Source organism: Cariama cristata, unplaced genomic scaffold, assembly GCF_000690535.1.
Source record: "Cariama cristata isolate BGI_N322 unplaced genomic scaffold, ASM69053v1 scaffold1073, whole genome shotgun sequence".
Classification (NCBI taxonomy): Eukaryota; Metazoa; Chordata; class Aves; order Cariamiformes; family Cariamidae; genus Cariama; species Cariama cristata.
In genome coordinates this window covers 942-17277 of record NW_009606410.1, presented here as the reverse complement: position 1 = coordinate 17277, position 16336 = coordinate 942, and the positions used below count along the sequence as shown (strand labels likewise).

The 16336-nt window shown below is 46.7% G+C and overlaps 1 protein-coding gene across 2 annotated transcripts; it reads left to right on the top strand.

The window, feature by feature from the left end:
• The first annotated feature begins 10639 nt into the window (after positions 1-10639).
• Positions 10640-15138, top strand: RAB7A (RAB7A, member RAS oncogene family). Of its 2 annotated transcripts, XM_009696327.1 has the most exons (5): positions 10642-10702; positions 11819-11945; positions 12742-12960; positions 13500-13628; positions 13797-15138. In XM_009696327.1, exons 1-5 carry the CDS (start codon positions 10650-10652, stop codon positions 13890-13892), a joined length of 624 nt encoding a protein of 207 aa, XP_009694629.1. In that variant the 5' UTR covers positions 10642-10649; the 3' UTR covers positions 13893-15138. The 2 variants fall into 2 exon arrangements, with proteins under 2 accessions (XP_009694628.1, XP_009694629.1); XM_009696326.1 differs by having other exon boundaries at positions 10640-10702; positions 13500-14045.
• Positions 15139-16336: the final 1198 nt, after the last annotated feature.

Below are 16336 nucleotides of genomic sequence, written 5' to 3'. Positions count from 1 at the left end.
GTTGGTCTTGTACTTCTCCACGTCTACTTGTCTGGCAGTAGGATATCCAATCACTATTTGTCCTATCTCTTCTACCAAGCTCCTGGTGCTGAAGAAGAGACAATATTCACTTTTGGATCTGAATTTCAGGTGTAAGCTACAGGGTCTGGCAGGCTTCCTGAGGGCTGTCGTTTGACTTGAAGGCCTGAACCTTGGTCGAAGACTCCCTTCAGTCACTTGTTTCCTGCCCAGCCTCGAGGAACTGGTGGAAGCTAGCAGCCAGGAGTAGATTAAACAAGGCTTGTTTACCACTCACAAGGTCTAAGATCTCTGCTTTGCTTACCACTGCAGAGGTTATCTAAGACCTCGTATTTGTGTTTCTAAAACTGAAAGCATGACTGGAATGTGTGAAACCTTAGGAAGCTGTAGACAAAACTAGAAATTAATCTGGGTACTTGAAAAATACTGGCAGATATGGTAAAGATCTAACAACTTTACTGTTTCTTAGTGGCCTGGTGAACTTGCAATATTTTGAATTGGTCAGGCTTATCTTCTGGAGAGGAAGTTTAAAACCCAGCTGCCCCTGTCACTGTGCTTGATTTATAGAAAGTAATGGGGGAATTGTGTTCAGTGGGATGGCTGATGTGAGAACCATGCTGGGCTATTGGTATTCATATAGGGGTTACTGAAACTGTTGGTCCGCTGGTCAGGTGGCTGTGTGCCAAAAGTCTGACAGACATGACTCTGTGAACCAGGCTGTATGGGCACTATAGCTATGTTCCAGTTAGTAGTGTAAGATTTGCCTTGACTTTTAAAGCTCTCCACCAGAGAGAGACTGATCTGGTAGAGGCATGGCAACATGGAAGCTATACTGGTATAGCTGAAATGCTTTGCGTAGGCAAGGCCCTTAGTCAAGACACATGGCTTGTTGCCTAGTGTCTCCCAGCAGCCAGCAATGTGCTCAACTCTCCTCCCACATCCTGAGATTGTCTCCCCCAGGGCAGAATAGGGGAAGTTGAGCTTGCTCTGATAAAGGGGGAGGGGTGTTAAAGCAAGCATGCCCGTTCTTGTAACAGCTTGATCCTTGGGGAAAATCAGCTGGGAACTACCTGAAATCCTGTAGGATTTACAGGGGAACCGTTTCCTCCTGGAAGGGCACAGCAATCCTGATTCTTGAATGACAACATAACTTAAGGCTCCAAAAGAAGAGTAGCTGAAGATCCTCAGACACTTTCTATCAGCCTGTTAGAGTTCTGTATATGTCTGCCCATTCCTATGAGAAAGATATCCCATGGTATAAGAGCCCTTCAGCTGCTGGACTAAGAAACTTCATGACTGGAAACTTCCATCTTTCTGTGAAGCTTCTGGATATGGCTTTCTTACAGAGCTGTGTTCCTATAACCTGGAGACTATGACTTCAGCTGCCCTGCCTTTCTGTCTGGGAATCCTGGTCTTGTTACTGTGTAGCATTAGCTCTAAAACGGTCTTCGTGCACTCCTCTCCTGTGCATGATTGCAGTCTCCAAATACCTGCTACCTGCTGTAGAGATGATGGTGATCATCCTCAGGTTGCTGAGGGACAAAGTGATCCATCCAGGCTGGCTGCCCAGCATAGCTGCCTGCATTACTGATGGCACTTTCTGCACTCCCTTCCTTCCCTTTGGCTCAGGGCATTTATCGCTTGGAAGAGCCTACATGTGCTGCTGTAATCTTAGGCTAAGCAGCAGTCTGGGCAAAGTAGTGTTCCTGCAAGAAATGACCCCAGACTTTTCCTACTACTCCTAAGAACATTGGTAGTCTGACTAAATGTGCACAGGCACATCTGCTTTGGTACTGTAAGCAAATGCATTTCTGTGGTTGTTTTGCTCCCACTTTCAAACCATGTAGTCAGATGAACATGATACCTCCTCAAGAGACGGTGGCTGCTGTGATGTCTAAACCAGTAGAGATCTGTTTCAAAGTCTTACACTTTTCTGGATGTGGAGGTGAGCGCTGGTCCTATGTAGTTTGGACTTTTCTAGAGTGGAGTCACAATTCATAATGGCAGATTTAGAGCAAGAAACTTGTTCAGTTCCACATCTAGTATTTAAACATTGTGCAGGCATAATCCAGCTCTGATCTGGCCGAGTGCCGGGAGGTGTAACAGGGCTGTGAATCAGTGAGGCTTGGCCTGGGGAACTTGGCTTTGAGAACTCGGGCTTTGAGCCTGACTGATCATATGCGTCAGTGCCTCTCAGGAATGCAGTGCTCTCCAAATCTCAGCACTTGCAGCCCTAACGGAGCCACAGCTGAGCTGAGACCTCAAGCGGGGCAGACCCCTTCTCATGTGCAAGTCCTGTGATTCCACTCCTACCAGTGGCATTGCTTCTGTCTTCCCTGTGTCATCTGGACTCTCTGGCAAACTGGCCATTGGCATAGCTTCTTCCAAGGAGCTCTTTGAGCACTTGCCCACAGCAAGGATGTGTTCTAGAGCCTCCAGCTGGGGATTCAGGGTATATCTGAGGCAAGCTAAAACCTCATTGCCACTGAAAGGAGCATCTTCTCCAGCACTGCCTCTGGAGCTTCCTTGATCACGGCAAGAGCCTATTCTGCTCACAACTGTTCCAAAGCTTTTGTTTTCCAGCTGGATTTCCTACATGTTTCCCAAAGCTGCATGTTGCTCCATCATTCTCTCCCTTTAGCACTGAGCTGTCTTAAGAGTATGTTATCCAGGAACAGGATGCAGCAGATGATGTGTGTGGGCCTGGTGTCCTATCCATCTGGTAGCTAGCCCACAGAGCAGGTCAGTTGATATTAGCACCATGTCACAGCAGTTTGGTGCTCACATTGAAGCAGCCAGTGAACTGAACTCAAAGCCATGAGGCTGAGGTGTAGCTGGCTGATTCTTGAGCTTCACTTGGTCCTAGAGCAGCTCCTCTGGCACTGGAGGCTGCAACTCCACCCTCAAAATGAGGTGGAAACTTACAGCAGACAGCTGTAGTCTAAAAAGCCAATTCCTCTGGGATACTGAAACATGTTTTAAGAGTCTGTTTTGATCTGAGCCATGTCAGTGTGCTAGCAAGCATCTAAAGCTCTATGCAGTTCTTCAAGAAGATGAAGCATTTGGCTTAGGACTCTCACGTGGGGGTGGGAGACACTGGACAGCATACCTACACCTGACAACTTGCAATATAATGTTTTATACAAGGTATTAAAAATTAATTTGTAGCTGAGGCTCCCAGCTCCCTGAACAGAGAGAATTCCTGCCTCATAGGGCTGGCTGGGAAAGGCACCAACTGGACAGAAGCCTGCTCTTGGTGAAACTGCAGTAAGTAGCAGGCAGCCTAGCTGTTCCTTCTGAGGAGGGAACGATGAGCTGTGCTTGAGCTCTTGGCTGGATACCAGCAGGAGGGAATACGTTGGTTAGAACAGCAGCATAAATGTGTGGGGAGGAAGGAGGTGGAAAGCAGTTTTGAGATGGTACTGATACAGCAGCAGCTAGAATGTACCCTTCTGTGATGCTGTCACAGGAGTATCTTGCCAGCTGCTTTTTGTGTGGGCTTCGCTTTAACTGGCTGCTCTGTGGTGCATCAGTGGGGCCTGAAGCACCTCTAAAGCACCTCTGACTGCATGGACTGTAAGAGCCTGTTGCCCTAGAAAGCAACCCATTTACAGAGAGCAGTTCTTGCAAGTTGTCAACCTGAGTGGCAAGATGTTCCTAGTTTGCTTTTTAGGTGCAAAGCTGGCACATGTCCCCACTAATTGTGAGCCTTTCCTAGATGAGATCTTTTAGCCAGCTGAGGAAGCTGAGCTACTAGTAGACCTGCCATGGGAGTAGAAGAAGGTACTGTCTTGCTTGTGCAGCCCTTAACAGCAAGTTGTGTCTTGCATTGACAAAACTTTATGTGCTTCTGTAGCAGTCCTCATTGTGAGGATGCTAGGCAATTGTTCCACTTGTAGGGCACTCGGGTTTGGTGAGGAAAATTATGCAGGCTCTGTAGCAGTCAAAAAAAAAAAATAATCAAAGGCAGGCTTATTTCTAGTTCCTTCCTTAAAGGTAGCTTGGCACCTCTTAAGCCATGTTCATATGAAAGTAACAGCCCCTGCTGATTGTCCTCTGGCTAGCATTCAGCTCTTCCCAGATGAAAGGACAGGGCTTCTGCTCTGCTTGTGGACTGTTGTGTCACTCTCAGGAGAGCACAAGTGAGAGATGTTAAAAGGTTGGTATCTGCTGGTCTCAGGTAGGCATTCATGTTGAATTGCTCAGGCTATCACTTGTAGTTTTGCATTGCCATTTTTGCGTGACGAGGTAGTTGGAACCAAGCTCTTGTTACCAAATTGTATTGGTCAAACTTGTTCAGCTCCACCGTGAGCTCCTGCTGCAATTGGAGATTTAGGCTTCAATACAAAGGGTGTCTGGACCACTTGGGTGCTCTGCAAGTGGCAACTGTGATCCTGGTCAACTAATGGCAATTGTGGACTCTCTGCCTTCCCTCAGGATGAGGCCTTGCATTTTCAGGGTAGCTGAACTGGAACAAATTCATGTGTCTACTCAAAGTCTCAGCTAAGCTTGGCTGGATAAAGCATGGCAGGGTACAGTGTGACCGTGGGCAACTGATGTGCCAGTCTGGCATGCTTGATCCTGTATGAGCGGGATAAACATCCAGTGAGCATCTCATTTCAGTGGCTGAAGGTCTAAGCAGATGTAACCCCCTGAGGTGCCAAACATGCTGGGGAACTTCCTACTTTTGGGAAGGAACTGGTTCAATCTGAGCTGGTCCTGAATCATTCTTCCAGCTTCAGTTTCCTTGAAGAAATGCAGAACCATTGGAAGGGGGGAATAAAAATAGCTCTTTAGTGTAGTACAGAGACTTAATGCTTTGCAGCCTCCCCCATGCGAGAGAACAGTGAGCAGAGGTAGTGTTTCTGTGTTGGAAAGGCACTTAGCTGCATTTCAGGACACTTCTTGCATTTCAGGGCAGAAGTTTCTTCCAGTGTTCAAGTGTGGTTGTCTTCTGTTCAGTCTGGTCACCGTGGTGAGCCTGTTGCAGTGCATGGTATCCCCTAATAGAGTACTGCTCTATCCAGATTGGCTTTCTCGTGGTTGGGTGTTTTTGCTAAAGTTCCTGTGATAAAGTGGAGAAGTGAGTGCTCTGCTTGTCAGCCGCAGCACCCAGAACAGACCTGTAGTGCTTCAGGTTCAAATGTGGCTTTCTGTGGAATACCTACTTAACTCTTGTGCTGCCTGATGGGACAGGGGAGCAGGACTAGGTATTTATAAGTGCTGCAGTGAGTTTAGCTCTGCTTAATACTTGCTCACCTACCACTTTGTGCTTTGTTGGCATAGTATTAAATACCCCTAGCAAAGGACAAAGGGTGAGAGGTGCAATCCGACAGTCTTGCTTCACTGTTCAGCTGGTTTCTAGTGGAAGGTGCAGAGGGCAAGCTGGTAGGTATAGGACCAGAGAACTCCTAGTCAAATGTCCCAGTTCTTCTAGCCTCTGCATAAACATGCTTTGGTTCTTGGTTAGGATTGTGACTTGAACTGTTTAATGGCAAAGCTACAACAGTAAGGACTGCTCCAGCAGCTTGTCGGGAGGTTCAAAACTGGTATGGGTATATGCTGCTTCTTAGGGAGCTGTTGTATTCCATGGAGGTGAGATTTTTCCCCCGCAAGGCTAGCTACTTTCATACTAAAACTGTCCATAAACAACTTGACAGGGTGTTCCCATTGCAAGGTCTACTTCTGTTAAACGATAGCTAATCTAAGAGATCTGGTGGGCCATCAATGCAAGCTCCTACTGTTCTTTGCTTGTATCAACCTAATTAATATTAAAATACCTGCATTGTGACTTGACACATGTGAACATTTCTAGGAATCCTTAACCATCCATTTCTACTTTGAGTTAAAGCAGCTGTCTTAATATAGCAGGTGAAAGGACAGTTGTACTCTGAAGCAACAAGGGAAGCCTAATTAGATTTCACATGGGCTTTATTTTCTCTTGCACCTGAGGAGCTGTAGCACTATGGAGCTCCATAGGACAGTGTTTGATTCTTCCTTTCAGATCAGCTAAGCCAGTAACACTTGCAGGTCAGATGTTAGGGGTTCTCCCTTGCTGCTCCAGCAGGCCAGCCTTACAAGGGCAATAACGCTGCTGTGGGAGAGAGTATGCTATACCAGGCTTAATCTCATTATGGCCAGCATGCTGTTAATGGCTTGTTTGCTTAGAGGGATAGGCATTAAAGGTTGAGTGGAAGGACTCCTCTCCTGTATTAGAGGCAGCTGTGTTATTCCTTTGGCACCAGTGAGGCCAGGAGGAGGAATGATGCTGACTGGTCTTCTGATTGACAGGAAGTTTCTGATGGCTCCTGAGCAGGGCTACCTGGGTGTGCTGGTAGGCTGTGTTCTGAGCAGTCATGCAGATGACCTTGCTCCAAGAGACTTCACACAGTGTAAAACAGAACTGATGTCTTGGATCAAATCTTAACAAACAGGTTTTTCTTCATGATTTTTCTGAAAAAGGAAGTGTTTGTTCAGAAATGCCCCTGGGACTGGATGTGAGCCCTGTGTGAGCTCGCACACTGCCATCTTAAGGGCTTATGTGACTTTTACAGGATGCTTCTCTAGAGTAATTATATGAAATGTCATAAAGCAAGACAAGCTGCATATATAGTGCAAAATAATCTTAGACTTGGATACCATTGACTCAGTACTATTACAGTTTTGATCTCAACTCAAGCTGAGCTTGTGGAAAGGGAAACCCTGCACAGCCTACATCTCACCTTAGCTCAGTAATTTAATATTTCTTGCAGGTGTGACTGGAGAAACTCCTCGTGTGAATTAACTGCTCCTTCAGGTATTCCAGCCTGCTTCATCTGTGAGCTAAAGCTATAGTTTTCTTGGTCTCCCTTAGTTGATTTTCTACTAGCAAGGTTCACCAGAAGTGAGATCTGTGCAGCTTAGAGCACCTATGTGGGCTCCATTTCTGGGACGCAAGGCGGTGATGAACCTACTCAATGCCATGTAATGAGAGAAACAGCCTGTGTTAACAAGAGAATAATCATAAATTGTCTCTGACTTCAGGCAAGCAAATCTTTGAGTACTGAACTTGGCACAGGGTTGGCTGGTTGCACCTTGTTCTACTGACACAGCAAATGGCATGCTGTAGCCAGGATTGACTTGAGGTATTTCTGAGCTTACTTGGACTGCAATGTGTGGAAGCATCCTCTGCCATGAAGATGTTGTATTTGCTGTTGACTCAGTATAAGCTGAAGTCACCAAAATCCTTTGCGTGGTGTTAAGGAGACTATAGTAAGGCTTTACTTACGGGACCTTCAGAGGGCAGTAGTGTCTTTCACTTCCAGTACCACAGCTTGTTAAAAACACTGTGACTGGAAGCAGATGTTGGAGGAGGCATGGTATCCTGCCCTTGGAGTAGTTTGACACTTTGGGTTGCTTCCTAAGAAACCTCAGTTAAGACAGTGGGGATGTCTTCAATCCATCTAGGTTGAAGATCTCACTGGGACCAGTCAGACATCTGTTTAGCACAAAGAGCTGCGTTAAAGCTGGAGCTGCTGTTGGAGACCTGCTCAGCCACACAGAACACGGTGAGGATTAGCGAAATAGCAAAGGTGGTGCTGTAGAGAGCAACTTGATGTAAACTTAGAGGGGTTTCCTCCTATAGAAAGATCAAACACTGGTACTTCCTCCAAGAGAAGATTAATAAGAGGGTTTGGCCCATCAGCTGACTGGGCTTCAAAGCAGCGTTGATGAAGCCTAGTAGAACACGGGTGGGAAACTCTGGGCAGTGTCCACTGCTGGGCCCTGGCAGGACTGGAGTTCCTTGCTGTCTCATGGCCCAAACCAAATACCAAGCTGATGCAGCTCCTTCTGTGCTCTGGCTCATATCCGTTGCATCACTTGGAATGGAAACTCAGGTCTCACCTGACCAGTGTTCATGACGCAGTAATAGGCCAACCCATCAGTGTGAAGGGCTGTCAGCTATGACAAGAAGGCAGTGTCAGGTCTGACTCAGACTTCCTTCTCATGTCTTCAGGTGGCTGCCCAGCTGAGCTACTTCTAAGATAATGAGACTTGACAGAGCAGTTTCCCCTCCCTTCATAGTGGGACTTCAGGCTGTGTTGAACTTGGGTGCTAAGCATCCAGTGTGATTTAGGGCTCTGCAAATCCCTCCCTGATCATGAGAACTAATGCCAGCTTGTGCAAAGCTGCTTCGAATACCAGGAAGCAGTCAGCTGCAGCAGCCTGTGGCAAGTGATTCTGAAAACACTCAGAGGAAAATAGAAGCAGTACATGCTGGGTTCTGGCACAGTCACTTCAGGGTGAGTTGTTTTCCTCTGTCCTGAGGAAAACAGGTGACTCACACTGGACCTAAACCTATACAGATGTTTTCCATGACAGTTCAGTGTACACAGCTGTGTCTAAGCTGTTTCAAAGCTCTGCTCACTTGCTTCTTGCTCCATCTGGGCTGATTGTGCTGCAAAAGTTTCTGGCTTGGTTAGCACAAGTGTCACTTGTGCTTCGTGCTTTGAAAACTCAGGAGGTGCAGTCTGCTTGAAGGAGCTTACGTGGCCTGTTCTCTGCACAACTGTAGAGGACATGAGCTGTAGAGTGTGGATCTTGGCAGAAGCAGGACTAAATGCTGGGGTTGTTGACAACTTTCAGCTGGCTATATCTTGGATCATTGAGCCATGTTGGATCATTGAGCAATGCAGTCTAGCATAGACAACCTTGGGAAGGAGAGATATTTACACTTGGAGAAGCTGTCCTGTGCAGGCTCTCTGGCATCTGTTAACACCCATCTAAGGATAGCATGAGCTCTGTGGGTGGCCTGCCACTGCTGTTCACTCAACAGCCTCTGGCTGTTATCTTGTCAACAGTGTTTGCCATCTAGATGTATCACTAGATGCATGAGGTGGGTGCAGTCCAACGTGGTGTAACTGTAAGTGTACCACTACCTACAGCAGCTGCAGGAGGGCTTCTTCAGCTTCTGCAGCATTCACTAATGGCAAAGTCTAAACGACTGCGTGTGTCTCAACACTCAAAGCTTGAGATGATTAAGACACTTAGCAACTGGACTCTGCATCTAGTAAGAGGCTCCTACAGCTTGGAGCATGTTACCTCCTGTAGTAGTGGGATGAAGGGGGTTGCAGTTATCTAGCAGTTTAGTCTGTTGCATATACCAGGAAATGCATAGGACTGAGCTGCTCAGAAGATGTGTATATCCATGTTGTAGAAGTGAAGGCCTCCTTCGCTGTGAAAGTCAGGAATAGCTCCTGAGGAGTAGGAGTTGTGTGGTACAGTGAATGTGGTGTAGCAGGATGGGGATTTAAGGGTAACCAAGTCCCTATATAAGGGCTTAATACATGAAACTTGTTGTCAAGGGTCTTTGAACTCAAATAGCACAGCTATAACTGTCTTCTGGCTCCTTTTGTTGTACAGAACCTGCAGGGCTCCTCGGGAAAAGCCAAGGAATCCTTGTGTTGTGTACCAGGTCAGTACCAAACCAGGGCTGTGATCTGATCAAGCCTGAGCACCTGAGAATGGTTTGTCGCATCCCTTCCCCAGAGGTGGGAAGAGGGGCCTCAGGGTAGGAAGGGCATGCTCAGCCACTAATAGCAAGACTTTTAGCACAGTGACAGCAAACACAAGCACATCCAGAAGTGTATTCATGCCTGCTGCAGCTGATGTATTTCTAGCTGCTTCGCTAATCTAAAGGAGATCTAGGAGCAAGTAAGAGAGTGGATCTTTGGAGCTCAACTCTCACTCTTGCTAATTGGATGGACCATTAGTGGCCAATTTAGAGCCACCTGCCTATAAAGTGGACTGGAGTCATGGCAGGATGCAACTGAACAAATAACTCATCGTCTAATAGAGCAATAGACTGTTGTGAGGTTTGTCACTGTAGCCTTACTTGTCCTTCTGCCAAAGGCGAGATGGCAGTAGTTAGCTTCACATGCTCTCAGCAAAGCTGCGAAGTCTGGTAGCAGTTTGCCTTTTAATTCAGCTGTTCAGCTGGCCTGTGTGGTTGTGTTGTGACCACTTCAACCACAGCAAATCCTTGGGACTCAATGCTTTCACAAAGCACAGCTGCTAGAGAAAGCTATTGCTTCTCTAAGCTGAACCTGAAAGGTGGAAGAAGCCCATCTTTTTCTTTTTTTTTTTTTTTTTCTACTGAGGAAACTACTGAACAGCATTAAAAAAAAAAAAAAATCTTAAGTGTGGTATCAGACACATCTCTGCTTATGTCTGTCTTAGGCCAATTCTTACACATGCTACTGTGTTGGGAGCTGATGCGCTTTACTACACTGCCTCCAGTGAGGCTAAGGGATATGGCCTAGGCTAGTATACCCACACAATGGCCTGGAAATAGGGTCCAAAATGGACTTGGTACTGTAAAGGACAAGTGCTTGGTTCATCTACCTGTTGATATTAAGCTGCCACTACTGGTCTGACATGATCCTGCCTGTGAAATGGGCAAACACCTGGTTAGTGCTCAAGTGTGGCTTTGAATTGAAGGAGTCTGGTTTCAGGAGTGCTGGGCCCCACCTGTCACTGGTTCCTCGCTGGGAGTCCGGTTTCTCAGACTCCAAACTTGCTACTTTCTGCTTGAGGAATGACATGCTAATGGTGTTTAATGTGATTGTTCCTCTTCCTTTCTAGTGTAAAAGATGACTTCTAGGAAGAAAGTGTTACTGAAAGTCATCATCCTTGGAGACTCTGGGTAAGTGGAAAAGCCTTTAAGCTGCCAATCTGCATCTCGCTGGAGCAGTCCTCTTAACTAGTGGGAGACTGGATGCACTGTAAGAAACCAGCAGTGCTGGGAAGAGAGATTTTTACAGCCCCAGATAGCCACATTACCTTATAGCTTTAAGACGTCTTCACCACCCTCTGTCCTGAATATGTCCCCACAATTTAACATCTTGAACCTCTGCCATAATATTAAGCAGGGGAAATGTGATGGGCAGACCACTCCAGTAGCAGAACTGGATAGCCTTTCTGCAAGGAGGATGTATGGTGTTGAAATGAATATTTCACTTCAATAAAAAACAAATTTAAAAACAAACAAAACAAAACACCCCCACAAACCAAAACCCACTAGTAAGCAATCTTAGTTGACTACTTAAAACTCTGCCACTGTCAGGCATAGTTTATACTGAGCCATCTGCTTAGCTTCTGTCTGATCTGGCTAGAGCCTGCCCCTTGCAGTGAAAGGCTTTGCTCTGATGTTTAGCAAGGAGTCTGCTCTGCTGTTAGAGGTTACTTGCCATGCAGGCAGTAACCCGACTCCCATGACTTATTTATACCACTGTGCCCAGCAAGCTGTTGATCAGGGAGTGTTTCTCAGCCACAGAGAGGGCATGTGAGCCTCTAAGCTGGATCTCTGGGGAGGATCTCCATCTCTAGGTGCGTAGCAGATGTGTATGTGGGCTGTTGGCAGCTGAGGCTGTCTATTCTTTCACCTCCTCATTCTGCAGAGGTTGAAGATGACTGGTTCTGGTTGGTTTCTCTGGGGCACTTCATCTTCTTCCAAAATTGCCCTCATGATCACAATGTGATACATACTACTTAAAGGATCAGATTACTGATGGTGAAACAAGGTTTCTCAAGATTGTAATCCTTGGTATCCTTTAGGTAGCTAATGCTTTTACTCAGCACTTATCTCAGCATCTATTGCTGTAAAACCCCCTTCTTGCAGAGGTGGGTGCATTTTTCCCTGGTTGAAAGGCCAGGAGGCTATGGTGGAATGCAAAGAGCACTGGGATGTTCTGTTCAGGGTGGTTAATTCAAACACTGTTGTAGAAACAGTCTACCTAGTCTTTTTTGTTTTTCTGTACAGGGTGGGAAAGACATCGCTCATGAACCAGTATGTGAACAAGAAATTCAGTAACCAGTACAAGGCTACGATAGGCGCAGACTTCCTGACAAAAGAGGTCATGGTGGATGACAGGCTAGTGACAATGCAGGTAAGGAGTGACTCTGCTCCCTGCTGCAAGGGGTGCCTGGCTGCCTAGACCACACTTGTGTGGAAGTATCTGCTCCAGTGTAGTCCAGAGCAGTGCAGAGGTCAGTGTACTGGGTGTGAATCTTGTTTGCACTGAACTGCTCTTGGCCATAGGTGCTGCTGGGCTTCTCTACAAATCTGTGCATGGACCAAACAAGAGAAGGCAAAGATCAGTTTCTGCTGAGCTAAGAGCAGCTTTACCAGGCCCGGTTACAAAAACAGCATTTGGTATTGTCAGTAAGCTAGATCTTCTTAGAAAGATGCATTTTGCTAAGAGTTCAGGAGGTGGAAAGGACTCCTTAGTCAGGTCAACTACTCATGTTGCCCTGTGTCCTGTGGGTGTAGTGTTAACCTGCCAGTCTGCTTATGTCTCTAGTATCTGAAGCTTTTGTGTCTCTGGTGAGACTGACTGCAAGCCCTGTTGCAGCTGTCAGAGGAGTGTTTGGACTGTGCTGGTACTCAAGTGCACCCAAGCACTGCAGGCAGGTCACCTGCGGACTCTAATACCTGAGTCCTGCTTGCCCAGAACAAGGATATGTCTCCTTTGCTGAGGCTGAACACAAAAAGTGTTACCTATCTTTTAGAAGGGTGTTTCTGGCTCTTGATACTTTGTGCCTACAGAAATTCCCAAGCCTTCAGATGCACCTCTCTGGCTAGCTGGGGGCTGTAGATGCCTGGTGGGGAGTTTTGAAATGAATGCTTTAATTGTGGACTATGTCAGAGTAGAGCTGGCTTATCTGCCCTGTCTTTTGCTCCAGATATGGGATACAGCAGGACAAGAACGATTTCAGTCTCTGGGAGTTGCCTTCTACAGGGGAGCAGACTGTTGTGTCCTGGTGTTTGATGTCACGGCCCCCAACACATTCAAAACCCTAGACAGCTGGAGGGATGAATTCCTCATTCAGGCCAGTCCAAGGGATCCCGAGAACTTTCCTTTTGTTGTGCTGGGAAACAAGATTGACCTAGAAAACAGACAAGTGAGTACTGGGACTTGCTGGCTTCCCCTTAGGAAATTGCTGGAGTGGGAGACCTTGTAGGAACACGGGAGAGTTATCTGAGAAACAGGAGTGGGAGGTGCCTGAGTGTGGCTCAACTGTTGTGTGCCACTTGGGAAGTGTTTCTCCTGCCTGGAAAGGTCAAAACCCTGTGTGCAGCTTGCTCCTGCCCACTGGTGGAAGGATTGCAGCAGCTTCCTGGGTAGATGCAAGGAGAGGAGCTGATTCTCCTCCTCCAGAACTGCTGAGAAACTCCTATGGGAGCAAGTCCTCGCTCTGCAGATACCTGAGCAGTCTGTGCCCTGTGGTCTCCCCTAGGCATAGTGCTCCTTGCCGCAGGGTTGAGTGTATCCGGTGGTGGGCAGCAGTCTCCTGTGCTCAGTATCAAGGCTGTAGTTTTGATGATATCAGAACTGCTGTTTTAGCTCAGATTGGATACGAGGGGTCTCTGGCCTTGCCCTGGAAATAAAACCCCCTTCCTGCGTAGCTGAAAGTGGTGATGCTACTCTCTGTCCACCCAGGTCACCACAAAACGGGCGCAAGCCTGGTGCTACAGTAAAAACAACATCCCCTACTTTGAAACCAGTGCCAAGGAGGCCATTAATGTGGAACAAGCTTTCCAGACGATTGCACGAAATGCACTTAAACAGGTAGGGATGGGGCTAGTGGGTGCCCTTTGCTGGTCCTGCCTGCTGAGCTCAGCTGCTGCAGGCAGCCTTGGGCTCTCCAACCAGCTTTCCCCAGCTGAGAATGGCTCCTTGCATGGTAGGAGCTGTCTGTAGAGCTGTGGCACTAACTCCTCCCCTCTCTCCCACTAGGAAACCGAAGTGGAGCTTTACAATGAATTCCCCGAACCCATCAAACTAGACAAGAATGACCGAGTGAAGGCTTCTGCGGAGAGCTGCAGCTGCTGAGGGGAGAGGGAGGGGTTGAGCACAGTCCTTCACAAATGAATATCACACTTAGGCCTTCAAACACACAGCCCCTCTTCTGTGTTTAAAATGAAATTTAAAAAAATTTCCATCTCCAGCTGCCAAAATCCACCCATCTCCCATGAGCATCTGTGAGTCCCACACTTCAGAGCTCATGTCCCCATACCATCCACATCACACTTCATGGTAACAGACCTTTCTCTTAGTTTAAAATGGAAACTCTTATGTATGTTTGGAACTGAATCTAATTCCAGGTGTCCAACGGAGAGAAACTGTTTACAGGTAATCTGTGTAACAAGTTACATACATTTTTAACTGTCTCGTGTTTTCCCCTGTGAAGGCTGCAACTGGAAAGGCTGATTACCCATAGTTCATTGCAAGCTCAGCACTCGGTCCAACTAGGTTGAGTTTTGTATGTATCTCTGTTAATGCTTGTTACTTTTAACTAATCAGATCTTTTTACAGTATCCATGTATTATGTAATGCTTCTTTAGGAAAAATCTTATAGTACATGTTAATATATGCAACCAATTAAAAATGTATAAATTAGTGTAAAATTCCTCAATTACCTGTTCAAGTACTGAAACACAGATTGTGTAGAAAGTGAGGAGGACACTTGTGAACTGCAGCGTGCTAGCAACACAAAGTCCAGATAGAGGCAGTATTCTGTACAGTAGAGATGAACTATGTAAGCCTTCTTGTTTTGAGGCCAAAAAGGCTTCATCTTCTGGAAAATCTGTCTGGCTTCCTTGTATCTAAATTCTCAGATTTGCATAACAGCATTGATATGCACACTGGATTATTGGATTTAAAATTAAATACAGCTATGAAATGACCTCATTTGTTCACCTCCCCTACTGCTTAACTCCTAACATCCTGGAGCGAGTGTGAGAAGGAGCCAGAGCTGAGGTGTCCCAGTGGCTCTTTGTGCTGTGGAAGGAGCTCCTCTCCCACCTGGGTTGTGGTAGCTGTTTCTCGATGAATGACCTGGACTATGAATCTTCCCTTTCTTCGTACTGACTGCTAATCTGGATTTTTGGTATGGAAGAACTTGGCAATCTAGTCCCTTTTTCCTCTCTTCCTTTCTTCCTGGTATTTGTTCTTGCGTTTGTAGCTTGCTTAAATGGAGCCCTTCTACCTGTTTTCCAGAGGTCTACATTCTAGTACGTAGGCTGAGCTCTTATGTAAAGAGACAAACATGATGCCAATAAACTTAACAAGAACAAACCTTCTTGTTTACTCCTGTTTCTGACTGTCTTTTTCTTTTTTTTTTTTTCCCCCCTTCACTAACGTGCTTTCTTTCCTCTGTCTAGTCACCATTTTAGCAAGCCAGTGCCTGCTAATTGAAGGATGTTTGTGCTTCTTCCTTGCTGTAAAGTCTCTGCCTTCAGATTGGTTTTTAAGAGTTGAGTTGAGCAGGCCCTGCCTGCTTGGCTGACCTGAGACTGTAGTAGGGCAGCTACCCTTCTGCTTTTCTTGAAGCTGCTTGCAGTGGCAGGAAGAGTGCTAGATCTGATTGCTTCTCTATGATCATAGTCCTTCAGCCCTGTCCTGGGCATATGAAAACCTTTGTGGAAGGGTGGAGAGGAGGGCAGTGCTGTTAAAGCTCCTCCTGCCCTCCTCTGGGAGGGTTTGGTGAGAAGAGCAGGCTCAGCCCTTCCCAGCTCACCAGTTAGGTGCTTCAGCTGGAGGAGAAGCAAGGCTGGCCTAGGGTACCTCAGGGTGAGTTAAAGACCTTTCTCTAGTCCAGCCTAGTCAAGGTTAAGCCTTTAATTTCCAGATGCTGGGCATGGCTGTCTGCTTGCAGTCAGCAAGACTGTCCACAGGAAGATGGAAAACAAAGTATAGAGAAATGAGGCCAGTTATTTCAAGAGCCTTCTAACAGTCTTTGTGCTCTATATCCCGTTTTATGGCTTTGTCCTGTCATGCTTTTCTCTCACTTGACTGGGCTTTTTCTGTCCACATCAGTTTCAAATAACTACTCTGTGATAGCAACGTGCCCTGGTGGGACCACTTCCCTGTCTGCATCTTTCTGAAAGACTCGGACCTGCTCATCTCCATCTAAAGCATCACTCTGCACTTGTTTTCTGTAGAGACAGTTCTAGCATGGAGAAAGCGGAGGGAGGGGGGAGCAATAACTATAAGTGATGTTTTGGGGAAAGGGGATGGTCTTAAGTGTGCACCTGCCTCCTGCTGCTTTGGCCTTGGGGTGTGGAGCTGAGGCTGGAAGGGCTGCACCATGCAGCTGGGGAGGAGCCCGGAAGAGACCCTGTGTTTCTTTCATCTCTATCCCATCAAATAAACTGGCAGTGACACAAGACAAAGGGAGAGTGCTCCACGGGGTAGGACAGCTGTGGGGCTCCTTGCCACAGGATGTTATGGATGCTAAAAGAGAGGGATTCCCATTTACCACCTACAAACCAATG

What these genes read in the sequence shown, in the direction of transcription:
- RAB7A (XM_009696326.1), top strand. Translation starts at nt 10,650, where the DNA reads ATGACTTCTAGGAAGAAAGTGTTACTGAAAGTCATCATCCTTGGAGAC. An exon ending in ATCATCCTTGGAGACTCTGG is followed by an intron (nt 10,703 to 11,818) that starts GTAAGTGGAAAA and finishes TTTTCTGTACAG; the next exon opens with GGTGGGAAAGACATCGCTCA. An exon ending in TTGACCTAGAAAACAGACAA is followed by an intron (nt 12,961 to 13,499) that starts GTGAGTACTGGG and finishes CTGTCCACCCAG; the next exon opens with GTCACCACAAAACGGGCGCA.